The sequence below is a fragment of the Malaclemys terrapin genome, chromosome 10, assembly GCF_027887155.1.
Source record: "Malaclemys terrapin pileata isolate rMalTer1 chromosome 10, rMalTer1.hap1, whole genome shotgun sequence".
Classification (NCBI taxonomy): Eukaryota; Metazoa; Chordata; order Testudines; family Emydidae; genus Malaclemys; species Malaclemys terrapin.
The window spans coordinates 39,664,793-39,691,325 of record NC_071514.1 but is presented as its reverse complement, the minus strand read 5'-3'; the positions used below and the strand labels follow the sequence as shown (position 1 = coordinate 39,691,325).

Here is a 26,533-nt window from a genome sequence, read left to right as displayed (position 1 = left end):
ACGTGGGTCTATGGACAATGATAGCAGGGTATTTGCTCTGGCACAAGGCTGTGTTCTGCTGGTGTTACACTGCAGACAGGTGACCCACGGAGATGTCAACTCACTGCTGTCATCAGTGGCATAGCTATGGACTATGGGGTGGGGTGAGCTAGGGTGGCAAGCGAGGAGCAGCAGCCAGTGATCAAAGGAGAAGGGAGACATGTGAGGTTTTCATGTGCTCAGTCACAGGTTTCCCGATGAGTGGGAGACTGGCTCAAGGTCTGAGTGGACATGGCTCTCTGCTCAAAGCAGCTCCCTCAGTCACTGGCCAGGGGGCCCAGAGATCTGTGCTCAGCTGGACCTGGTCCTGCTGCTGTATCCACCCAATTGTGTGCTAAGTTCCAATCAGACCCAATTGACAGCACAAGCCACACTCAGGACGTGATCCAAAGGCAATGGACCTGCACAGGTGGCACAGATGGCAGCTATGATCTGGCCTGCGGACCCCATATTGCCCATCTTGGTTCTCAGATTCCAGGAGTCTGTAGAGCTGGCAGGTTAAAAAAAAATAATAATAATAATAATAAGTCTCCTCTTTACTCATGACCTGATCTGGTGTGATCAGGGGTCACTGAGAGGCAACAGGGACAAGCCCCCCGCCCCATGCTGTTCTTACAGAGTTACTGGTTGGCGTAAACCTGACCTTTCTGTGGAGTCGGCCTGGTGACAACAGAATGGATTCATCCCTCCCCAGGGACCAGAACAGGCCATGATCTGGTTGTTGGGGGGTGGAGGAGGGGTGTGTGTGTGGGGGGGGGCAGCGCACGGGAAGTCTCCCAACACAGGCACTGGGTTGCAAGGCCCATACAGAGGGGATTGCGGGGGGGGGGGGGGGGGGGGGGGGAGAAGAAGAGACTGGGCATGGGAGGGGGCAGGCTGGTGTCACAGCCCAATGGCAGCAGGGGATGGTGTAATTTTGGCCCTTGGAACAGACCAGGAGAGGGAGGGGGCAGGATGGCTTAAAGCCACCGTGGTCCCACCCCGCTGGTCTGGGTCTGTGTGCGCAGTGATGCTGCGCACCATCGCCCCTCCCAAATTTCCTTTTAGGCCAGGGCAGTGGGAAGGGTTAATGTCAGTCTCCCTCATAGACTTTAAGGGACCATCATGATCATCTAGTCTGAGCTCCTGAATATCGCAGCCACAGATTTTCACACACCCCCTCCTGTAATAGACCCCTAACCTCTGGCTGAGTGACTGAAGGCCTCAAATTGTGGTTTAAAGACTTCAAGTTAGAGAATTCACCATTGACATGAGTTTAAACCTGCAAGTGGTCCATGCCCCGCCATGCTGCAGAGGAAGGCAAAAAAACCCCATGGTCTCTGCCAATCTGATCTGGGGGAAATTCCTTCCTGACCCCAAATGTTGCGATCAGTTAGACTCTCATGAGACTAGACTCTCAATGACTTAGCACTCAGGCCAGGTTGAGCAAACCAGTTTGTATGGTCGCTGGCTTCTTCACTTCAGAAAACACCCAGGGCTTGTCTGTGTCTCATGGCTCCTCCCCAGTCCCGTCACTTCTCTGTGGTAGGCCACTGGGACCGGTCTTCCTCTTGCTTCTCTTCTCAGCCTCTCAGGCTTTCCCACGCTCCCCCAACCCCTGGTAGAAACGGGCCATGGAGCTAGTTTGGGGTCCAAATGGTCCCAGAGGGATTTTGGTTGGGTTCCATCTCTCTGGTCAGGGATTGACCTGGGGTCCTCTTGAGCTAAAGAGCCAACCCTCAGTGGGCTGGACTTGGGAGACCTGTCACACTCCAGTCTGTGGCTGCACCTCCCTGCCAGCACCAGTTCATACCCTGGTGAGAGAGCCAGTAACCAGGGCTGGTGCAACCCATTTGGCGACCTAGGCAATCGCCTAGGGATCTAACATTTGGGGGGTGGCGACCGGTCGCCCCGGTTGGGGGCAGGACCTTCGCTGCCTCTGTCGGGGGCGGGACCGTCGCCACCTAGGGTGGCAAAAAAGCTGGCGGCGCTCCAGCCAGTAACCCTTCACCCTGGGGTACTGCACAGCCACATGGCCAAGCAGAAGCAGGGAAAAGGCATAGGGACCACTGCAGCTATGGGACTGATTGCCCTGGGGTCTGGGAGTTCCTTGCCTTCAACTTTGTGATAAAGTGCTGTGAATGGGGTAAGGCTGAAGGGAATTTGTGGAGTTCTTGGTCCTCTGGTCCCCAAGTGGACCAGGATACATTGCAGGGGGAACCTAAACAAGGAAGGGACCTCTGGGTAGGAGCACCTTCTAGTTCTCTGCTAAAGGACATCATAATTATCCCCATTTTACATACGGGAAAGTGAGGAACAGAGGAGAGAAGCGACTTGCCCAAGGAATAGAGGGCTCTATTCCTTGGGCAGGTCATAAGAACGGCCATACTGGGTCAGATCAAAGGTCCATCTAGCCCAGTATCCTGTCTATTGACAGTGGCCAATGCCAGGTGCCCCAGAGGGAGTGAACCTAACAGGTAATGATCAAGTGATCTCTCTCCTGCCATCCATCTCCACCCTCTGACAAACAGAGTCTAGGGACACCATTCCTTACCCATCGTGGCTAATAGCCATTAATGGACTTAACCTCCATGAATTTATCCAGTTCTCTTTTAAACGTTGTTATAGTCCTAGCCTTCACTCCTCAGGTAAGGAGTTCCACAAGTTGACTGTGTGCTGTGTGAAGAACTTCCTTGTATTTGTTTTAAACCTGCTGCCTATTAATTTCATTTGGTGACCCCTAGTTCTTGTATTATGGGAATAAGTAAATAACTTTTCCTTATCCACTTTCTCCACATCACTCATGATTTTATATACCTCTATCATATCCCCCCTTAGTCTCCTTTTTCCCCAAGCTGAAGAGTCCTAGCCTTTTTGATCTCTCCTCATATGGGACCCTCTCCAAACCCCTAATAATTTTAGTTGCCCTTCTCTGAACCTTTTCTAGTGCCAGTATATCTTTTTTGAGATGAGACCACCACATCTGTACGCAGTATTCAAGATGTGGGCGTACCATGGATTTATATAAGGGCAATAATATATTCTCCGTCTTATTCTCTATCCCCTTTTTAATGATTCTTAACATCCTGTTTGCTTTTTTGACTGCCTCTGCACACTGCGTGGACGTCTTCAGCGAACTATCCACGATGACTCAAAGATCTTTTTCCTGATTAGTTGTAGCTAAATTCGCCCCCAACATATTGTATGTATAGTTGGGGTTATTTTTCCCAATGTGCATTACTTTACATTTATCCACATTAAGTTTCATTTGCCATTTTGTTGCCCAATCACTTAGATCTTTTTGAAGTTCTTCACAGTCCGCTTTGGTCTTAATTATGTTGAGCAGTTTAGTATCATCTGAAAACTTTGCCACCTCACTTTTTACCCCTTTCTCCAGATCATTTATGAATAAGTTGAATAGGATTGGTCCGAGGACTGACCCTTGGGGAACACCACTAGTTACCCCTCTCCATTCTGAGAATTTACCATTAATTCCTACCCTTTGTTCCCTGTCTTTTAACAAGTTCTCAATCCATGAAAGGACCTTCCCTTTTATCCCATGACAACTTAATTTACGTAAGAACCTTTGGTGAGGGACCTTGTCAAAGGCTTTCTGGAAATCTAAGTACACTATGTCCACTGGATCCCCCCTTGTCCACATGTTTGTTGACCCCTTCAAAGAACTCTAATAGATTAGCAAGACACGATTTCCGTTTAGAGAAACCATGTTGACTTTTGCCCAAAAATTTATGTTCTTCTAGGTGTCTGACAATTTTATTCTTTACTATTGTTTCAACTAATTTGCCCGGTATCGACGTTAGACTTACCGGTCTGTAATTGCCGGGATCACCTCTAGAGCCCTTTTTAAATATTAGCGTCACATTAGCTATCTTCCAGTCGTTGGGTACGGAAGCCGATTTAAAGGACAGGTTACAAACTCTAGTTAATAGTTCCGCAATTTCACATTTGAGTTCTTTCAGAACTCTTGGATGAATGCCATCTGGTCCCGGTGACTTGTTAATGTTAAGTTTATCAATTAATTCCAAAACCTCCTCTAGTGAAACTTCAATCTGTGACAGTTCCTCAGATTTGTCACCTACAAAAACCGGCTCAGGTTTCGGAATCTCCCTAACATCCTCAGCCGTGAAGACCGAAGCAAAGAATTTGTTTAGTTTCTCCGCAATGACTTTATCGTCTTTAAGCGCTCCTTTTCTATCTCTATCATCGAGGGGCCCCACTGGTTGTTTAGCAGGCTTCCTGCTTCTAAAAAACATTGTTATTACCTTTTGAGTTTTTGGCTAGCCATTCTTCAAACTCCTCTTTGGCATTTCTTATTACATTTTTACACTTAATTTGGCAGTGTTTATGCTCCTTTCTATTTGCCTCACTAGGATTTGACTTCCACTTTTTAAAGGAAGTCTTTATCTCTCACTGCTTCTTTTACATGGTTGTTAAGCCATGGTGGCTCTTTAGTTTTTACTGTGTTTCTTAATTTGGGGTATACATTGAAGTTGGGCCTCTATTATGGTGTCTTTAAAAAGCATCCATGCAGCTTGCAGGGATTTCACTTTAGTCACTGTACCTTTTAATTTCTGTTTAACTAACCCCCTCATTTTTGCATAGTTCCCTTTTTGAAATTAAATGCCACAGTGTTGGGCTGTTGAGATGTTCTTCCCACCACAGGGATGTTAAATGTTATTATATTATGGTCACTATTTCCAAGCGGTCCTGTTATTACCACCTCTTGGACCAGCTCCTGCACTCCACTCAGGACTGAATCTAGAGTTGCCTCTCCCCTTGTGGGTTCCCGTACCTGCTGCTCCAAGAAGCAGTCATTTAAAGTATCGAGAAATTTTGTCTCTGCATTTCGTCCTGAGGTGACATGTTCCCAGTCAATATGGGTAATTGAAATCCCCCACTATTATTAAGTTCTTAATTTTGATAGCCTCTCTAGTTTCCCTTAGCATTTCATCACCACAATCACTGTCCTGGTCAGGTGGTCGATAATATAACATTAGGGATCTATTCTTATTCGAGCATGAAGTTACTATCTGTCGCTTCTCTCCTCTGTTCCTCAGCTTCCCCATCCATCACATCCCAGTGCTCCATCCACTAGACTGCACTGTCTTTGCCTTTCCATACAGGGAATCTGGTGTCTCTTTGCTCACGCTGTCGCGTCTCTGCCCAGGCTACAAAAGAGGTGGGATTTGTCAACACCCCATGCACAGAGGCTGTGGGTACTGAACTAAGGGGTTCATTTGCTCTCCCTTCCCCGATGAACAAGGAGGGATTGTGCTCTCCCACATCACCAGCTGCTGCCCAGGTGGTGAGGCTGGCACATCAAGGCCATTGTTTATCAGGTCCCCTTTGTCCTGCACCGTGTGTCATTACTCCAGCTAAGGGCAGCACCGTGATGGCACTTGAATCATTTCAAGGCTATGCTCACCACTGAATGATAAACTGTAACACCCAGAAAGACAGTGTGTGCTGGGCAGGATATGCAGAGAAGATATAAGCCTCTAATGACCAACAGACATTTCACACAGCAAGATCCTGCTCTGCCTGAGACCGGAAAGAGGCGCGAAAAAGCTCAGCTGGAGAGGAGAAATAGCTGCTCTTGGACAGATCCACAGGGAGCTGTGCAAAAATCCCAATTATTATTATTCAGCAGTGCCCAGAGGTGCTAGGTGCTGCAGGCCTTGATCCTGCTACTCAGGGCAGAGCCCAGGGTCTGTGGGAAACCCCACTGAACTCAACAAGTTCTGCATGGATGGGCCTACGTGGATGCAATTGCAGGATCAGGGCCCTAGAGGGAGACACAGTACCTGCCCTCCAAAGCTTATCTAAGACAAACAGGATACGTAGGGAGAGGGCTGCATCCCTGTCCATCCTGGCTAATAGCCATTGATGGACCTATTCTCCATGAACTTCTTTTTGGAACCCTGTTATAGTTTTGGCCTTCACAACATACCCTAGCAATGAGTTCCACAGGCTGACTGTGCACTGTGTGAAGAAGTACTTCCTTTTGTTTTAAACCTGCTGCCTATTAAATTCGTTTGGTGACCCCTAGTTCTTGAGTTATGCAAAGGAATAAATGAATAAGGAAATGTTACATTCTCTACACCAGTCAACATTTTATAGACCTCTATCATACCCCCACTTAAGTCTCTTTTCCAAGCTGAGAAGTCCCAGTCTTTTTAATCTCTCCCCATATGGAAGCTGTTCCATACCCCCGATCATTCATGTATAAAAAGCAAATCAGCCTTCATGCTTCTGCTTCAGGATGCTAGCTAAGGAGCGACTGCCTGGGGCTGGGAAGACTCTTCCATCAAAGGCATGTTGTTGCAAAATTCTCCCTAGCGGGCATCGATATACCATCCTCAAACTGGCTAGTGGGCTAGATGGCCCATCAGTCATGGCAAATCTCATGCTCCTCCTGTGTAACCATAGAGCTGAGCAGAGAGGCAATTCCATTTTGGGGAAGATTTCAGTATTTTGAAATCTGGTTTATTCCGACTCTATATTACAACAAAACATTTCGAAACCCTCCGCAAAAGGGAAGGAGCTGTGCAACCTGCAAGTCCTCGACCCCAAAGAAATCTGCTGGATGGGCTGCCCCCAAGCAACGGGCCCTGGAAGCCTGGGAACTGATGGAAACCTGCCTGGCAGGCGGTGTGTGTGCTGGGGTTCCGTCAGAGCTGCATCAGACCGTCTCTGTGGAATGGGTCGAATTTGCCAAATCGGAACAAAAAAGTTTCCGTGGGATTTTTGCAACCAGCTCTTAGAATTGTTCTGATTGGAGAAAGTTAGATTTAGAATTAAGCCATGTATAGCGCAGCATCATTTATAAGAACACAGGAAATGACTCACCAGGACAAGCCAATGGGCCCTGAACTCTGGTACCCTGTCGGATAGGGGCTAATACTGGATATTTGAGAATATGCAACAATGACCCAAGTGCTCTAATGATGCCCCTAATTGTGCCATACTATACTATCCTTCCTGACTCCAGCTGGGAAATCAGCTTAGAAGCATGAGCATCAATAACCCTGGTAATACTCAATCTTCCATGCTCAAGGGATGCACAGCAACACGTCTCCATGGGGTGCAGCGAGTGTATTGCAAAGGCATCAGCCATTACTGGCCTGATTTTCAAAGCTGCCGAGCAAACTTAAGTGGGGGTTGCAAGCACTCGTCCCCTTTGATAATCAGGACGCATGCACTCTGCTTGTTTTTAATTAGTCCATATTTCTATTCCAGTAGTTCCCAGAGGCCCCCTGTTATGCTAGAGACTGGAAAGTAGAATTCACCTGCAGCCCTGGATCTTAGCGAATTAGTTTCAACGGAAGAGTAGAACGGTGGCCTGGGATGCCAGTTTAAGTAATATAGCCCCAGCTCTTACAGAAAAGGCACCAGGACCTTTAGCTTCCGTCTAGACAGCCATCACCAGAGACAGGGAGATGAAACCACACCACAATGCATGGCAGCTTTACCATGGTGTGACTCACCTAGCGTCATGAGGTGAGTGCACTGGGTGCCACTTTAAGTCCTATTGTGGGATGTCAGACCCTGCATGGAGAGTGCTCCCACCTGAGCCTCAATCCCTTTTTCTGTTCTGCTCCCTCACAAGCACATTTACTGCGTCCTGTAGTTCCTGGCTTTATTCTTTACTGCACTCAATGAAAGATGAGGGCAGGAAGGAAGGAAACACTTCAGGACAAATCGGAGGCACTTCACACCTTGGCTTCAAGTTTCTGGATAAGAATCCTGGGGAAAGTGCTGTCCTGGGGGGTCTAAAGCCCTCATAAACCTGAGGGGACGGAGGGCAAACCTATGGTGGGCTTCTGAGCTCTCACAACTCATCGAGTGCTGGGGATTTTTTAAAAATAAAAAAAAACCCTCAAAACTATTTTAAAACACAAGAATAAAAATAATCCCAAGGAAAAGAGACAGCTAGCGACAGAGCAGGGATTTGGGAATTCTGTGGGAGTCCCCACTGTCGCAGGAACCCTCAAATTTCCAACAATACAGACGGATCAGAGCCTTACATCCCTTCCGTGGTGCCAAGTCACACACAGCTAAGCCCCTGCACCGGGAACGAGGCCAGAGGTACCAAGTACATACTGCATTCCATGGTTTGAGACAGCATTTTAGTAAGAATATTGCTGATCTATAAACAGAGTGGAGCTGCGGACAGGGCTGTCCCATCCGGACTCAACCCACTTCAATTGGAAGGGCTCAGTATAGCTAAGGTACGGGCAGGGGAAGCAGCAGCCTCGGGATTCTGGCCAGCACTAACTCAGTGCTTTGCCAGCACAGCCCATCTGCTGACCTGTCCCTTGAACTTCAACAGGAAACTCGAAGTACGAGCCCATTTTAGACATCCTCTAAACAAGGAAACGCAGCAATTCAGCTGGTGCCTGTCAATGACGTGCAGAGCAGGTTCTTTCCTGCTGTTGTTTCCCTATTTTCCCCTACAAAGTAAATCTGAGAGAGGAGTTACAATTTACAGTTGCACACCCCGCTCACTGGAAATTTACAAGGGTTCCTGCCACAGTGGGGACCCCCCCAGGATTCCCAAATCCCCACTCAGTCATGATCTGTCTCATTTTTAAAATAATTTAAAAAAAATTTGAAGAAATAATTCCTAGGGTTATTTTGAAAAATTCCCCAACTCTAGATGAGTTGTCAGAGCTCAGAAGCCCACTATAGGTTTGTCCTCCATCCCCTCTCCAGTTTACGAGGGCTTTAGAGCCACAGAACACTACTTTCCCTGGGATTCTTATCCAGAAGCATGAAGCCAAGGTGTGAAGTCCTGGGACACCCCAATCTTGCTAGTGAAGATGAGTGGGAGGGAGGGGGGGCTCTTCCCCTCCACAGCCATCTCATTTGAAAATTCAGTTCATCGTTGCTTTTGCTCTTGACTTCCATAGTTACCAGAGTACTTCCTAATCTGTAATGTATTGTCACAAACACCCCCAGGACTGAGAGGCCAGGCACGACTATTATCCCCACTGTACAGATGGGGAAACAGGCACGGAGTGGCTCAGTGACTCGCTGAAGGTCACACAGGGTGGCTGTGGCAGAGCAGGGAGTTGAACCCAAGCAAGTGTTCTAACTACTGAACAATCCTTCCTCTCCTTAGCACCTCTCTGCTGTTCTTATTTCTCTCTAACTAAATTGGAGCAAATTAAGGCTGGGGTTTGCAAAGGAGCAGGGAAGAGCCCAGCCCCCCAGCAAATGTCCATGGGACTGGAACGCTGAAATCCCAGAGCTTACATCAGTATAGCCTAAATACCCCCAGAGGACACCTGCCACCAGAAGATCTCAAAGCACCTTCCAGCAACGAATAAGAATTGTTAACCCTTCTTTTCCAGAGGGGGAAACGGAGGCATGGGGTGGTGAAAGCGACTTGTCCAAGGTCCATCACTGATTCAGTGCGAGAGCTGAGACCAGACCCCAGCTGGCCTGAACCCCAGCTATGTGCTCCGAGCACCAGGTCATACTGACTCTCTGCTGTGGCCAAGCATGTGGGGACTATAGATCAGTAAAGCCGCAAACACAAAATGAACATGTATCAAGTGCTGGGCATGGCTGCCACCTTGTTTCTCATCTATTGCTGAAGGGGGTTAGTAGATAGTGGAGCAGGAGTTCTGCACCTCTGAGACTAACCGTATGTCCAGTAGTTGCTGGTTGAATACGAAAAAAAGCTGGGGTCAATAAGGTAGGAGGGAGGAGACATCTATATCTCACACACACGTCTCCCTGTCCCAGAGCTATAGTTCAAGCTGTTTCCTGCTCCCAGCCATGGCACGGTCCCAACAGGGCCTGAGACATTCTAGGGGGCTCAGATTTATCCTTCTTGCTCCCCACTGCTCAGATCCATTGATTATCATGAGGCCCTTCCCAGAAATCATAACAGTGGCATCTGCGTTTATTGTCCCTGTCTGAGAGTCTAAATATAAGAGGAGCTGGTGACTGGCTGTGGGGACGTTTATTTCTGCCAACTTCTGTCTGCAGTTTTTAAAAGCTGTCAGCGCCCCATCCTCCCAGACAGGCGCAGAGCAGGAGGGGAGAGGATCAGACCAGATGGCTGCTCCTTTATCCGAGGGTGGCAGTGAAGCTTGTGGCATATGAACAGCATTGGCTGATCAGGGTCTGAGACATAACAATGTGCTGCCAATATTTTAACTGAAGGCTCCCACAGGAGCATTTCTCAGAAGCGTCCCGGGGTGGGTGTGCGGCTAGGATGAGGATACATCTCTGAGCCCCAAGGAGGAGCCCTCCGTAGTGGGGTTGGTTAGTGATACCTAGAGAGGTGGGACCCCAGCAGAGGTGTGGGGGGGATCCAGCCCAACCCCTCCTTCAGCCTGGTGATGGTATTTTAACTTAGGGCCTCTCTGTGGAATCAGTGACCTTGCCATGACAAATCAGTCATTTGAATTTAGGAAAGATGTGGATGCATTTGAGAGAGCACAATGGAGAGCCACAAAGGATCAAGGGTTTAGAAAACCTGACTTAGGAGGGAAAAGTTTAAAAAGCAGAGCATGTTTAGTCCTGGGAAAAGAGACTGAGGGGAGACCTGATAATCTTCAGATATGTTACAGGCTGCTATAAAGAGGACAGTGCTCAATTGTTCTCCATGTCCACTGAAGGAGGCACAAGGAGTAATGGGTTGAATCTGCAGCAAGATTTAGGTTAGATATTAGGAGTTAGAAAGTTTTTCCTAAGGTGGTTAAACTCTGGAACAGGCTCCCAAGGAAGGTTATGTCATTGGAGGTTTTTAAGAACAGGTCGGACAATCACTTGTCAGGGCTGGTCTAGGTTTACGTGGCCCTGCCTCAGTGCAGGGAGCTAGACTTGGTGTCCTTTCCAGTCCTACCTTTCAATCATGCTAGGATTTACTTAGCGCTTTTCATCCCCAAAGCACTTCATGGACTACGGCTGAAAGGTTCAAATCTACCCAAATCCCATGGGGTTTCAGTGAGATTTGGGGACCTAAACCTGAGAATCCTTTGGCAAGCCCAGGCTGCATATACAACTGCTCTGAAACACTGTCACTTCTGGGACAGAGGGCAGCAACCAGAGACAGACAGTGAGAAAACCATTGGTCTAAACAGACACGCCAGGCACAAGGGAGATGAAAAGGGTAAAAGGGGTTTCTCATGAGCATGCAGCATTTTACTGTCTGATATACCCAATGATCCTTGTGTGACAGGTTGGATCACAGAAACCCCCTTGGGATCTGCCACCCAATGCACCAAGACTACTTCTATTCCTGTTTTCCCTGCCAGCTCAGGACTCCAGCACCCTGTCTTGCTGAGCCAGACACTCCCGTCTGCCCCAACACAGACCGAGGGTCTGAATAACTTGCCCCAAAGCTGCAAGTTTACCTGAAAACAGCTCACAGAAGTGTGCTTGTCTCTAGCACTCAGATGCCCAACTCCCAATGGGGGCCAAACCCAAATAAATCCGTTTTACCCTGTATAAAACTTATACAGGGTAAACTCAAATTGTTTGCCCTCTATAACACTGATAGAGAAATATGCACAGTTGTTTGCTCCCCCAGGTATTAATACATACTCTGAGTTAATTACTAAGTAGAAAGTGATTTTATTAAATACAGAAAGTAGGATTTAAGTGGTTCCAAGTAGTAACAGACAGAACAAAGTAAGTCACCAGGCAAAATAAAATAAAATGCGCAAATCTATGTCTAATCAAACTGAATACCGATAATCTCACCCTCAGAGATGCTTTAGTAAGTTTTTTCCTCAGACTGGACACCTTCCAGGCCTGGGCACAATTCTTTCCCCTGGTACAGCTCTTGTTCCAGCTCAGGTGATAGCTAGGGGATTCTTCATGATGGCTCCTCTTCTCCTCTGTTCTCTTCCACCCCTTTATTTTTTTATATATATATCTATATCTATCTATATCTTTTGCATAAGGCAGGAACCCTTTGTCCCTCTGGGTTTCCATCCCCCACTGGAAAAGCACCAGGTTAAAGATGGATTCCAGTTCAGGTGACATGATCACGTCATTGCAAGACTTCCTGTATGTGTGTGTGCTTGCAAATGGGTAATGAAGACTCACAGGTAAACACAGCCATCTGCAGACAATGGGAGTCATCAAGATTCAAAACCATTAATGGCCCATACTTTGCATAATTACAATAGGCCCTCAGAGTTATATTTCATATTTCTAGTTTCAGATACAAGAGTGGTACATTTATACAAATAGGGTGATCACACTCAGATTATAAGATTTGTAATGATACCTTACAAGAGATCTTTTGCATGAAGCAAATTCCAGTTACATTATATTCACTTATGTTTTTATAAAACCATATAGACTGCACAACATCACACCTTGTTCCTCCAAAAAGGGCTGGGGTGGGGGAATTGTACCCACGCAGACCAGACAGGACCTCAGCTTTGAAGGTCTCACGCCAGACTCCAGTAAACTACCTGGAATGGAAGAGCCAAGAGGACCTTGGCCTCACCCACATTTGAAGAGTTGATGCTAAGGACAGACTTATTTTTATTCTAGACCACTGATTTCTGAACCTCTCTGCAGTGTGAGCAGGGGAGCCAAAGTTCAGCCAGAGGTTGTGAGGAGAAGATGGCAGCCTGCCAGGCACATTGCAGAGTAATAGTTCCCTGCTCTGAGGCAGGGTCAAGTAAACCTAGACCAGTCTTGACAGGAGGTTGTCCGACCTATTCTTAAAAACCTCCGCTGACGGGGATTTCATAACCTCCCTTAGAAACCTGTTCCAGAGCTTAACCACCTTAGAGTTAGAAAGAAGGAATGTGGGGTCACATGTCTTCGCCCCCCCCCATTGCTTGGTCACATGATGAGGCCGACCCCCTCCCTGCCAAGCAAGCTGTGCGGGGCAGGGAGAGGCAGGAGGGGAGGAACAGCTGGGAGCTGCTCGGAGATGCCGCTGCTTTCCCGGAATGGGGGGTCAGGCATGACTCAAGCTGTTCTGGGGTAGTGGCCCCCCACTGTCAGCAGGCACTGGTCATCTATGGTTTAATCACTAGGACATTGGGTTACAATCTAAACTGACAAGCCAGACACCAGGGAGGTGACAGAGGGAAAAGGTGTTCCTTGTTCGCGCGCAGCATTTTAGTCTCATCTACCCGCCCGCACACCGCCAGCGTCCCCTGAAAACTCCCAAGTGAGCCTCTCTTTGCCAAACAGCTGCTCTCTTACACTTGGAACAAATGCCAGAGGGGATGCAGCTGGTCCCATTCAAGGTCACTGCCTCTTTGCTGGAGGTAGAGGGCGAGCAGACAAGAGCGGCACATTGTTATTCCCACCTCTATCCCCACGGTGCTGGCAGCACCTGTCATGGGCTGGGTGCTCTGTGCTATTGGAGACTGTAGCATCACCCCAGCTCGAATTCTAGAGTCAGCCACAGAGACCCAGTGGCAGCAGGGTAAGCCTCGATCCCTCTCGTGTGCATTTTTAAATGGAATCGTACAGTGGGGAGGGTGGAACCTGGCTTGACAACCAGAGAACAAATGAGCTTTAAACAGCCCAGACTCCTAGGGTGCAATTCTGCAATGCGCCTCCAGCAGGTGCAGCAGAGATAGCCTAACCCAGCAGATGGAGCAGGGGAAAGATTGCTTAAAGCAGGCTGCATTAATTCAGTGCCTGCCCCTGGATGCTGCATGCGTCCAGGTGTGGTCACAGGAGGGAGAACGCTTCCCCGGGTCGATTTCCAGCTCTGACATTGACTCACAGCATGACCTTGGGCAAGTCACTTTGCCTCAGTTTCCCCATCCGCATCAAGGTGAATATGAAAGGCTTAGAGCCCTCCGTAGGGCTGAGCATAAATAAATGCCTATCAAGCACTTGGAGAGCCTCGGACAAAGAGACCATCGAGGGTACCGGCTGCATGAAGAATTATACTAAGGCAGAATACATACATTTCAAGAGCTCAGCCCTTCTTTTCTGAAGTACTCAAAGATCATGGAACCTTCTATCTCCAAGGTGGAGGCTCCTCTCCCACCCAGGTCTGTAGGATGTTGCCAACTGACTGCACCTATCTCAGGTGAGCGGCTGAATCTCAGTCTCTGCCCCTGGTGGGACAGGGGTCCACATCACAGAACCATCCCTCCCCAACCACTTGTCCCCTTTGTAGACCTGAGTCTGAAGGGACCCTAGATCCTGTGTTCCCCTCTCACTCCTGGTCAGCACCCAGGCACATGGGTGGAGCAGAGGGAGATAAAAGTGAGCTACTTTCTCCCTGCACCTGATCTGGGGATAAAGAAAGTCCTTTGCATTCCCCCACCCCCACTGCTTTCCACCCAGCCTCTTGCACTTTACAAAGAAAAAGCAATTTGGGGGAAATTTGGCATGAGGAAGAAGCTCAGTTAGGAGAAGAGATTTTGTTCTCCAAAAAGCCTGTGAGTGACAAAGAACAGTTTGGAGAAGTTCAACCTCCTGCAGAGGGACCTTCTGCTTGATTAGCAGCGGGCACCACGCACATCTTTATGGGCTCCCTGCACACCATTCTAGGTACTTCCCCTGGCTCCCCATCACTGCAACAATAGGTTATTTCAGTACCTAACTCTCATTGATTTCAATGGGAGTTAAGACAACTACCCTTGGGGATCTGGACCTGACTGCTTGGTGGGCCCCATCCCTTCACTAGGACTACGGAAGGCAATTCAGACTCCAGGGAATTCAGTCTTTTGTCTAGATTGCTCCACCAATGACCCACCCTCACCGCTGAGGCACAGTAGTCATTTATTATCTATTTACATTCTTTCCTTCCCCGCCTGTGCCAAGTCATAGTGATAACACTGCTGGATATAGTATTAGCTGAAACTTAAACCAGGGGTGTGTCACCGAAATTAAATTATCATACAAGCTGGCAAACCGTCATGACTTCCTATTCTCACACTGTGAGTCATTCAGTATTCCCTTAGGTTAAGGAAATGCTTACTGGGGATAATGATACAGACCTCTGTAAAGCGCTATGAGATCCACAGATCTCAAATGCTAGATGAGAGCTAGGAACTATCATTTTTATTCCCACCATGCATAATTAGACTGTGGAACTCACTGCCACAGGAAGTTGTTGAGGCCAAGAACTTAACAACATTCCAAAAGGGACTGGAGTGATTTATATGGATAGCAAGAAAACCCAGAGCCATTGTAATTATGGACAATAATAATTTTGGAAGGAGTATTAAACTTCAGGGCTTCAGTCATTCCCAACGCATTAGAGATCAAAATGAGCCCTAACGTGGGGGCAGATTATTCACATCTGCTACTGTGCGACTCTTGCACCTTCTTCTGAAGCGTCTGGTGCTGCCACTATCAGCAGTGCGATACTGGGCTCATGGACCATGGGTCTGATCCAGTCAGGAAATCTCTATGTTCCTACTGCTATTGGAGATTCTTCTGTCACCCAGGTGAGCTGGTGCTTTTGGAGCAGGAGGATCTGTGTCCTAGTCCTGCTGAGCCATGAAGTGAACAGAGGCCAGTCACAGAGGTCTAGCTACTAACAAGACTGACCTTGCGCTAGGTAGCGTATGGAGCCATGGCTAGTTGAATGTACAGGATGCATTTTGAAATGGACACTGATTTCTAAATCCTGTATGCCAAGTAAAGCAGCCTGAACTTTAATGGTTTATTCCAAACCTATTTGTTTTCTTCACATTCCTATAGCAGGAGGGGAGAGAAACCACTTGCTCTGTTTGGTTTTAAAATGTTTTGCACTGAGACTTAATTACGCCAACATCACCCCCAGAGAAGATGACCAGAGAGCAAATCTGCACCACTGGGAAAGATGCTTTCTGCTGGAAACGCTGATGCTAGTAGCTCCATCCCAGGTGCCTTTTCTCCTGGGGGAAAACAGGGCTTCAGTCATGGAAAAACAAAGCTGCCTTCAGCAGTGGAAACACCATGTAGCTTCCTTGCTTTGATTCTTCCTCTGCTGTCTCACTTTCTTTTCTGTGAATCAGCCCCAGTGAGAATGGAAAGGTTCCCCACAAACCTATGGCACACACAGTCTGGGGGGCCAGGCTAAGGGATTTCTGGGCAAGTAGAAAAGATCAGGATGAAGTGGCACTGACCACACATTACACCCACACAAGGATCACGTGCCAAGTGGCGCCAGCTGGATTGGCATAGCCCATCAGCTGCAGGGGAAGCGTTTGGTACCAGGCTCCCTGCTCCTCATCCTCTCCCATGTGGCTGATCCAGCTCCCTTCACACGAGGAAGGGTGAATACAACAGCCACGGGCCAAGAAGGCAACTCCCTACAGAAGCAGATGCTGGCACAGTACAGACACTGCTGTGGGCACCTACTCCTGACACACCAGTGCTGACCCCCTCCTCTAGGGGTGGAGCACCCCCCCCACCACACACACACACACTCCAGCCCTCCCCACCTCCCAGAGTGCTTCTGTCTGGTCAGTCACACACAGCTTTCGGGTCTCAGGGACACCCCTCCCGTCAGGCCCTGCTGCAGCCCTTGCAAAGGATCTGAGGACTGGGGTTTGAAGGCACCAGCAGTGGATGAGCAGGCTGGTTAAGGAGAAGAAGGGCTGTCAGATTCCATCTTCAGCGAGGACACCAATGGACAGAGTCTCAACCCGGGGGTCACCTTCCCCCCCCATGCATATGCCACCATTATAAACTTCACAAATGCCTTATTCTCATCTGCCTCACATCGAGCAGCATCCAATAGCATAACAAGCTGGACTGAGACTGAGAAAGTCTTGTACTGACTACATAGCACTCAGCATATAGAAGATGGATTGGACAGAGGGATGGTAACAGGCGCTGTGTTTGTAGACCTACCAGTGGTATACGATACAGTCAGCCAACAAAACCTGCTTGCCAGAGTCTATGACGCGACACCTGACCACCATGCAGGGTGGTTCATCCGATCTCTCCTGGAAAAAAAGACTTTTCACGTAGAACTATGTAAGAAACTGAGCCACTGGAGACAAGGGAATGGCCTCCCACAGGGCAGTGTGCTAGCACCACTCCTCTTCAACCTATATGCCAACGAGCAGCCCATGCAGATCAATACGAGGAGCTTCACATATGCCAATGATCTATGCAGCACGTCTTAGGAGAAGGACTTGGCCACTGTCAAGAACAGACTGACACGTGCCCAGAGCAATCTTTCAGCTTATTACAGTTAGAACCAACTTTACGCCAGCCTGACCGGGGAGACACACGACGGCCTTTCACCTACGCCATCAAGAAGCCAAGCAGAAATTAAACATCACCTGGGATGGAATCCAACAGCACCAGACCGGTGGGCCAGGGGGCTATGCCCCCCCCACTTTTTAACATGGGCAGAGTTCGGAGGAAGGGGGAAACACTGCCCCTGCCCCCAACCGCAAGCCTCGGGCGGGCACGGAGCAGCGCTTCGCAGCAGGGGAGCTGATCTCAGCATTGCTCCACGCCTGTCCAAGGCTTGCAGTTTGGGGGGGGCAATGCCCCCAAACTATGCCCATATTAGAAAGGGGGGAAGCTATGGGGTCATAAACAGATGCCACCGGCCACACCCACCCTGCCCTGATTGCTGACTTGGAGTGGGGGTCCTGGCTAGATGTGGGTAGGGTCACAGTGCAGTGCCAGCTGTGGACTGCTCATGGAGCTTCTTTCTGAGCGAGATACACACCAGATGGGCTCATCGCATCCTACATTGCCCTGCCAAGTATGGCTGAGGTTAGCTTTAGTAAGGGGTATTTTACACACAGCGCCACCTAGTGGCAGAACAGTATCACAGAGTTTGGCCTTCCATTACAGAAAAGCCTAACTACTGCTTCTATAACGTAGCATATTGGGCCAGCTCTGTTTTTCCTCTTGGTCTCTTACTTTGCAGCCCTACCACACTGTAAAGCCGTGTCTGATCTGACAAGCCAGGGCTCAGCATGGGATGATCCAAATGTCCCTTTTCCAAAGCACAACCCAGCGGGCCAGCATTTAGTTCTAACTGTGCAAGCAAAGAAAGAGAACACAAGTTACCAGCCTGAACACACTCCCTTCTGCATTGGCAAAGGGAGGAGTGCCCGAGTTCTCTGCAACTCTGAGCATTGAGGGGCTATTTTGCAAAGCTACAGAACTCCATAGCTTCCTTTCTTCCTTCATCTGCACTAGAGGAAGTGCAATGCACCAGAATAGACCCACGGGCCACCCTGTCTAGCTTCTGCTCTGACAATGGCTAATGCCAGATGCTTTGGAGGAAGGTGTAAAATCCTTGCAATTAGAAATGAGTCCAAGCTTTGGCATTTGGAACAGGTTCTGGACTCAGTCCCCCTCGAGACCACAACTGAGAATGAGGAAACACCCAATTGTGTCCCAATACCATGTTTGCAAACAGACATGACCTAGCTACATACATACTGATCCTATGTCAGGATCTGGTGGCTAATCTGCACTAGAGACAGCCAAGCCCACTAGATATCCCTTTAAATAGCATCGGAGCCATCATACAGTTCCTACACTAAGTCCCATCTCTCTTTCCAACAGGTCTTACTGAATAAGACTATCCCATGGTAGAGGGAATTGCTTCCCCACCTCAGCTGGTGAGCAGTTCATGCCCTGAAACTGTGTGTATTGAGGAATGTGTTAGAATTGCAAGCTATTGCTTTAAGAGTGGCAGAGAAAGGGGGGGAAAGGGGGGTCTGGCCAGCCTTGCAGGCTAAGGGGCTGTCTGAAAGTACATGATCAGAGTCAGTATTGGAAAAGGCCATCTTAAAGCAAGGTGAGCTGAGAGTTATGCCTCTCTGCCTTGGGGAGCAGCCTGTTTTCATGCTCTCTGGTTTTGGATTCTTGCTCGTTATTCTGAATTCTAAGAAATGCTACATTGCCAACTTCCAGCCAGAGTATTTATGTTGTTTTTACAAATAATTTCTGGGTGCGCTATGAGCACTACAGCAACAGGATTGTGCTAAAACTGGTGATAAATTTGCAGCCCGATTTTGCACTGTTATTCTGGCTGCTCCATTTCAGGCAGTTTCGCGGCCCACCATTTTCCATGATATTGGACAAAACAGCTTTTTTCACACCAAAATCATGCCATGTTTGGAATCTCAAAGCCACCTTTGGCAAGAAAGGGGCCCATTTCCACCCTGAAACGGGGTGATCACTCTGGAAAAGGGACAGGAAGCCAGTGAGCAGCTAACCCAGTCAGGGAAGGTAAAATAAACCCTGGATTACAGTTTAGCTCAAGGCACTTTCCTCCAAGCTGACTTTATACACTATTCCCCCCACTCCTCCACCAAGAATCAGGTCCCTGAAAAAAATCATGAGATTAGCATAAAAATCTCAAGAGTTGAAACAGTAGGAAGTGTCAGGACCGGTTTTCCCTTGCCTTTTGAGCCTGGTCTGGGGCCATATTCTGAGGCTTTGCGCCAAAACCAGGAGGGCTAGAAAGTTTAAACGAAAGCTGAGACCCTCAGTCAGTGGCCTGCAGGAGTGGAGGTTTTAAGGAAAAGTGCCAAATAGCGCCAGACTCATGATGAGAGTCCACAGAGTGACTGATTTGCAGCAGCCAAAGCGTTTCTCTCATCCAAGAGCTGTCCCCATTGCTATGCCAGCCCCAGCTGGTGGAGGTTAGAGCCATCAATGATGGGATATACATAGAGAATCACAGGACCCCAGAGCACTTCACAGTCCTTTAGCCATAAAGCAAGGGCAACTGCAATGGAAGTGCTGGCCTCCTGACAATGTGCCTCCATCCCAACCCGGAGGGGCCAAGCTCTCGGAGTGAATGCAGTCAGGATCCCAGTTCTCTGCTGGTGTTAACGGGCTCGGTTCCATTGGAATCAGTGCAGCTCCAGCCACTTACAGCAGCAGTGAATGTGTTCTTTGCTCTCCAGCCCCTCCAGATGTCAGGAGCAAATCTAGCTGTGTGGACACTGCGGCTCCTGCAGAGACATGCATTAGCCACCCGAGCGCAAGGCTTGGGGGTCTGCTGGGCTTGCGTGGCTAGCACAAGTCTACTCAGGCTGGGAAGCTCACTCACACCTGCAGTGTAGACACACCCATAAAATCCTTGGTCATTTTTGTTGAGTCCCAGTTGTGGCTGTGGGTTTGGGGATACTGATCCGAGTTAGGTCTGAAGCGGGCCAGGCACTTCCCAGACACAAGGTAAGCTGTTTGGAGCTGGAACTGTCTTATCATTGAAGTGTCTGGAATGCAGGTGGGGTCAGGGTAGGGATCAACAAAAATTATTTCCCAGCCTCCTTTCCCCCAGGCCAGACTCCCCCAGAGGAGTAACAGCTTTGGGTCACTACCCACCTGGGCTGGATTTTAACTCATGACAAAAGGCACCAGACTCCCTAGTCAATCCTCTCCACTATCCAATCTGCACCCCCAGCACTACTGGGTAAGAAAGATGTGGGTGACAGGGAGCCAGACTTACACAGCAAACTGCAGATTTCTTAAATTAGATATTGTCACTGGATTCCCAGCTGTTCAGAGAAATCCTGGTCAGGAACCAATAAAGCAGGGGTGGGCAAACTTTTTGGCCCGAGGGCCACATTGGGGAATAGAAGTTGCAATGGTGAGCCATGAATGCTCACAAATTTGGGGCTGGGGTGCAGACTCTGGAGTGGGGCTGGGGATGAGGTGTTTGGGGTGTAGGAGGGTGCTCTGGGCTGGGACTGAGGAGTTCGGAGGGGGATCAGGGCTGGGGCAGGGGTGCAGATTCTGGCTGGGGGTGGGGACTCTGGGGTGGGGCTGGGGATGAGGAGTTTGGGGTGTAGGAGGGGGCTCCAGGCTGGGATTGAGGGGTTTGGAGAGCAGGAGGAAAACCAGGGCTGGGGCAGGGGGTTGGGACGTGGGGAGAGGCTCCGGGGTGCAGGGTCCGAGTGGCGCTTACCTCAAGCAGCTCCCAGAAGCAGTGGCATGTCCCTTCTCCAGCTCCTATGCGTGGATCGGCCCCCGACCCTGCTAGCGCCTGAGCAGGACCATGCGGCTGCTTCTGGGAGCCAAGTGGTGCGGCCCCGACACTACGCCCTGGCCGGAGTGCCACAGCGAGGCCGAGCCGCATGGTCCAGACCCAGACCCAGACCCAGCCGGAGTGGAGTCGAGTCGAGCCGCGTGGTGCAGCCCCGACTCTAGTGCCGGAGCTAGGCTGAGCTGTGTGGTCCGGCCCCAGACCCAGCGCCCCGGCCGGAGCACCAGAGCGGGGCCGAGCCGCGTGGTGTGGCCCCAACCGGAGCAAGGCCGAGCCACGTGCCGCAGCCTCCAACCCTGCGCCCCGGCTTGCGGTCCAGCTTAAAGCAATAGGGACGCGCTCTGTCTAAGCCCTGCGGCAGGAGCCATCTCAAAGCATATATTTGCCATCAAGTTTCCCCAGCACTAATTATCAAATGCGCCCCTTAGCAACAGTGTCTCCCTGCATCGCGTGCCGGGAAGCCCAGCTTGCGGCACACGTACATTGCAAAGGCTCCGAGAGGGTAAATCAACTGCGTAACAAGCAGCAGGGGAACACGGCCAAAGAGAAACAGGTGCCATAGAAACCCGATCGCTTCCGCCTGCTCTTTCCACTGGCATACGCTCCCTTGGAAAGAGGTGTTTACCCCTCATGTTTCGCCAAGAGGCTGGTGATCTGACTTTTTTCCCTAATGGGAAAATTCAATGGAAATTTTCCTCCTCCCTAAAGCTCACTCATTTCCCAGCCACGGATTCTGTGTTCCCATCTCCTCCTTGTACCATTTGTCTGCATTATTTGCCAGACAAAGAGATAATAGCGGCACCTTTCCCCTGGATCGCCTTTGTCTGACTCCCCCACATGCTGTGAATATCATTCAGGGGCCTTAATATTCCCCTCGCTCTCCGAATGCCCCGAACAGCTGCTTCTGAGCCGCCCTACTCACAAACTGCACATGGCTGAAGAATAACAGAGGGTTCATAATAAGCTAGGCCACCGCTGGGTACAAACATGCCCTCAACAAAGAGGCTCCAGGAGACTATACAGGGAAGCTGTTGGGTCACAGACTGACAAGAAATTTTCAGTACAGCTGTCTGCTCGGTTCAGACAAATAGCGTATACATCAGGGACACTGCAGTGCCTTCTGTTAATGTCTTTGTACATGGCGTTAATCAAGGTGTTTGAGGCGGGGGGGGGGAAGGGGAAAGAAACCATCAGTAAAGGCTATTCTGTTCTATACATTTACATGTGCTCCACAAATACACTGTATATGCTTCCTCATCTGTAACTTCACCTCCCTTCTAATAGCTGTGCCCCTCCGTCTCTGCTCAAGGAGAATGCAATACTAAATGTTTAGCGTAGAGCCAAATTGGCGCAGAGACAGCGGGTTAAGTAACTCTAATGAATAGGAAGCTAACTGTTTTACAAGACAAGTGTTTGGCATTTCAGCTTCTCAGTATCTGTGCAATTCCAGAGAGAGCTGTTACAGTCTCTCTCCAGGAACTGGGCATATCAGCAGCCTTAATTATATTTGTGCAGTTTGGAAAGGGGATGAAATTAAAAAAAATGTAAAGGTCTCCTCAAGAAATAAATTAAAAATTAAGAAACTGATCAAGGAGGAGAAAGATCTTAACACATGAGAAAGTTGCCAGTTAATATCTTTTCATGTACGACAGCATCAATCTTCCTTGAAGAGGCAAAAATGAATCAAGACTAATCCCACCAGTGACTTTATACAGAGAGAAGATAGAGATTGTTACACCAACAAGGCTATTCTCCGCATATCTCTTGTAAATGGCACACACTATTTATACATTTCAAGGTTGTCAGATCTGCCTATCAGGGAGTACAAGGATCTGTCAGGCAGTTGCTCTCTGGGACTTACCTTTTGGAGCTGTAATAATTCTAGGATTCACCCTCGAGTGCCCAACTGTCAGGAGAAACAGGTGGCTGGTCCACAGAGCAAAGAGATAGGCAGCATAGGAGTTCAGACCCATTTCCACAGCTCTGCAAATCGCTCAGCAGCTTACTTCTGTAAGAACAGTAGAGCACACACTTCAGGGCAAACCTTTGAAAATGGGTGTGTCTAGAGTGGTTACTCACTCTAGCCAATCAGAGTGCAAGCAGGAAACATGGGGTGGGGGCAAGGATGGGAAACAGTTACCCCAGCTAGGGATAAGAGTTTATCAAAGCTTGGAAATTTACCAAATCAGCTACTCTGGAATAAGAGTCCATATGAAGAGTTATGGTAGGATTTCTGGTCTATAATTTTTGTGGAATAAGAATTCCAGACTAGCTATTTCACTCCATTTCCAAGGGAAGATAAGCCCTGACTCACCATCCAAACCCTTTATGAAGGGAGGCGGGGGGGGGGGGAGGAGAGTATGATGTTATCATTGACTGAATCCAGAACATCTGCTCCTTGTAGATGAAACAGGGAGTAGCGACTGCCCCACAGCAGATCCAATGGTCAATCCCCTTCAGCTCCATACAAGCTGTTCTTGGGGAATGTGGTGCTCTGCAAGCTGGAGGTGCCAGGGAGGGGTCACTTTGTGCCTGTGGAGACAGATGGGGCAAATGTTCAGGGTTAGAGAGATACTGCTGCCCCCTGCTTGCTTCTGCAGCATTGCAACCTCAAGCATTCAAAAACCATGCGTGCCTAAAAATCATGAGCTTCTAAATAGAATACATTGGGGGTGATTTTTTTCTTGGCTTTCTAGCCTTTGAGGGCCACCTTTACAAGCTTTCTTCTGCCACCATGAAGGATAGAAACTTACTTTTAAAAAAATGAAAGCTGAGATTCTGGTGTATTCCCCTAACTCTAGTGTGTAGAGCTTTTAACTCCAACTATCGCCAGGCTCACGGTAAGAATCACAAAAGTTGGCAATGGTCTGCCAGATGAGAGACAGCATAGCCTAGGGGGTAGAGCACTAGTCTAGGCCTCAGAACTGGATTGTATTCCTGGCTCTGCCACTGGTCTGCTGGGTGACCTTGGGCAAGTCACTTTGCCTCTCTGTGGCTCAGTTTCCCGGTCTCTAAAACAGGCTTAGATTTGAGCCAACTGGCAGTCTAGGTACTTACCCAAACCAAGAAACCAGTGGCATATTGCCCTACTTAACCTTGACATTGGAAAAAGAGATGATGACATTAAAATCCCTCCTGTACTTCCAATTTGATACATCTTTCTTCCCCTCCAATCCTATAATAATAATAAATGGAGATATCCCATCTCCTAGAACTGGAAGGGACCTTGAAAGGTCATTGAGTCCAGCCCCCTGCCTTCACTAGCAGGACCAAGTACTGATTTTGCCCCAGATCCCTAAGTGGCCCCCTCAAGGATTGAACTCACAACCCTGGGTTTAGCAGGCCAATGCTCAAACCACTGAGCTATCGCTCCCCTGTTGTGCTATGTTGCTGTTCACTTATAAACAGCTGTTATGTTCCACCCCAGAAGTGGTGGCATTTTTGTACTGGGTTCATTGATCCCTCTGCACATTGGGCCCAATTTTAATTTACCCCTCTGGCAGTGTGAGCCTTAAAGTGAGTGTAAAGGTAATTCATGCCCACTTTAAGGCCCCTTTACATTATCAAGGCAGTGTGGAAGTACATGAAAGTCAGGTCCATCATTTATAAATCAGCAGTGTGGTATATATAAATGTCATTCCCTTTCTAGCCCCAGTAGCTGTTGATAATATGAGACTAAAAAAATTTTTGTACCTAAAATTTGGGCTGTACACACAAAAGATAAACTATAAAGGAAATAATGTATGTCCTGAACTATCTTAGCTCTGGTTTTGTGCTGTGTGTTTATCCAATTAGTGTATTATTTTTACAATATTGCAAAAGTCAGGACTATCTGAATGTGATTAGCATTGTATAAATTATATTAAAAATATGAAGATCTTGGTCAGTATTGTGATTTATTGGTCAAATGGGTAAATCATGGTAAATTCAATTAACAGAGCAAAGCATTTTCTAAGAAAAATGGCGTTTCCTTTAAACTAATATTCTAAAAGGGAGATTGAGTTAGCAGTCCAGAAGATACCATTATGGTCCCCTGAACTACCAGTTGGAAGGTATTTATTTACATATGCTATCTAATTGGTTAACTTTGCACCAATCCTCAGCATTCTTGATACATTTAACTCTGGCCATGACAATTTTTAGTCAATGATGAGCTAGGATTCTCTCTCAGTTTATAATAAAAATAAACACAATTTATCCTTTGCATTAGCTGCATCCATGCATTTGATATCCAAGTGTTTTTATCCTGGCATTAAATTTGGCTCTGGACTACAGAATTTATCTCCAAACCCTCCCAAGGGATCTTGTTTCAGGACTATTCAAGTCAGTTGCACTTGGTATAACAGGAAAAAACACTCTTCATTAAATCTATTTTAATTTCTGAGTTTATTCTGGATATACGGAAGAGACAATCATTTTATAAATAACTTGAACGTCAGCCCAACCCTCCAGCCAGTCACTGTCAAAATGCTTCCTCCAGACGGTTCCTTTTATTTCTAGGTGGCTGTTTTCATACATTTCCCTGTGTGATGGTTCTTGAGTCATGAGTGTGGTAGTTGGGCGTTAGCTAACATTAGCAGCCTTTCAGCCATTCGAGCACTCTCCACCAGCCCTGTCTTTGCCTTACAGTTAACAAGAGGTGCACCCCAGTCCCCGAGGCCCTCTGAATCATCCTCCTCTGATATCCAGCCCCTGACATGGACTACTCACAGAAATCCCAGATCCTCTGCTCCCAGTTTTACTTTAAATCACTGCTCCCGTATAACGCACAGCACTTGTAATAAACGAAAGATGGCCGATTTAAGTAGGAAATAGAGATTCTACTAGAAACGAGAAAATGGTGGAAACAAATGGTTACTATACAAAATAATAAAAAAAAAAAATCACAAACTAGGGCCTACACTTATTATTAGTTACCTTTCCCATCTAATAAAGAAGATTTTCCCCTAGGGAGACCAGATAACAAGTGTGAACATCAGGACAGGTTTTTTCCCCGACCGGGGGGGGGGGGGGGGCAGATTTGGGTAATAGTTGTGTATATAAGACAAAGCCCTTAATATTGAGTGGGTCCTGATAATATTGGGTCATCTGGTCACCCTATTGCCCCCTACCCCTAAAGGTCAGTCTGCTGCAGAGCTGGCAATCAAAGGACAGCAAAGAAAATGTAATTCATACAGGCAAAGAAAAATAACTGGTGAGCAGAAGGGAAACAGGCCAACCCTCGCGAGAAAAATGATCTTCACATGTTTTATAATTACATTTTATATCTGGGGGTAATATCCAAGCTTTATTGTTCAGATTTTAGGATTCATTTGAGCAGCGAGGCTGGGCTATTTGGTTGTGCTAGGGTTCCCTTGAACTTACAGCAATAAAATGTGCTGGGGTGGGGTGGGGAAAAGAGATTTTCATAGACACAAATGGACTCGTTCCTCTCTGTGCCTCTGAAAATCTGATTTGCACTATGATCTGAGAGGAGATGATGCCTATTCTGGGTAATAAATCCCTGATCAGTAATCTGGATCTCTGTACGCAGTAGAGGTGCCTTACCTTTGTTTTATATTCCTCACTCCTGTGAGA

At 48.1% G+C, this 26,533-nt stretch overlaps 1 protein-coding gene across 1 annotated transcript in view; it reads right to left on the bottom strand.

The window, feature by feature from the left end:
- The window catches only part of SEMA7A (semaphorin 7A (John Milton Hagen blood group)), a 54,652-nt gene extending 31,708 nt beyond the window's left edge, over positions 1-22,944 (bottom strand). The window contains exon 1 of the mRNA XM_054042001.1: positions 22,818-22,944. Within this exon, the coding sequence (XP_053897976.1) occupies positions 22,818-22,929 (112 nt within the window). The 5' untranslated portion in view covers positions 22,930-22,944. The remainder of the gene's footprint in view (positions 1-22,817) is intronic.
- Between the last annotated feature and the right edge of the window lie 3,589 nt (positions 22,945-26,533).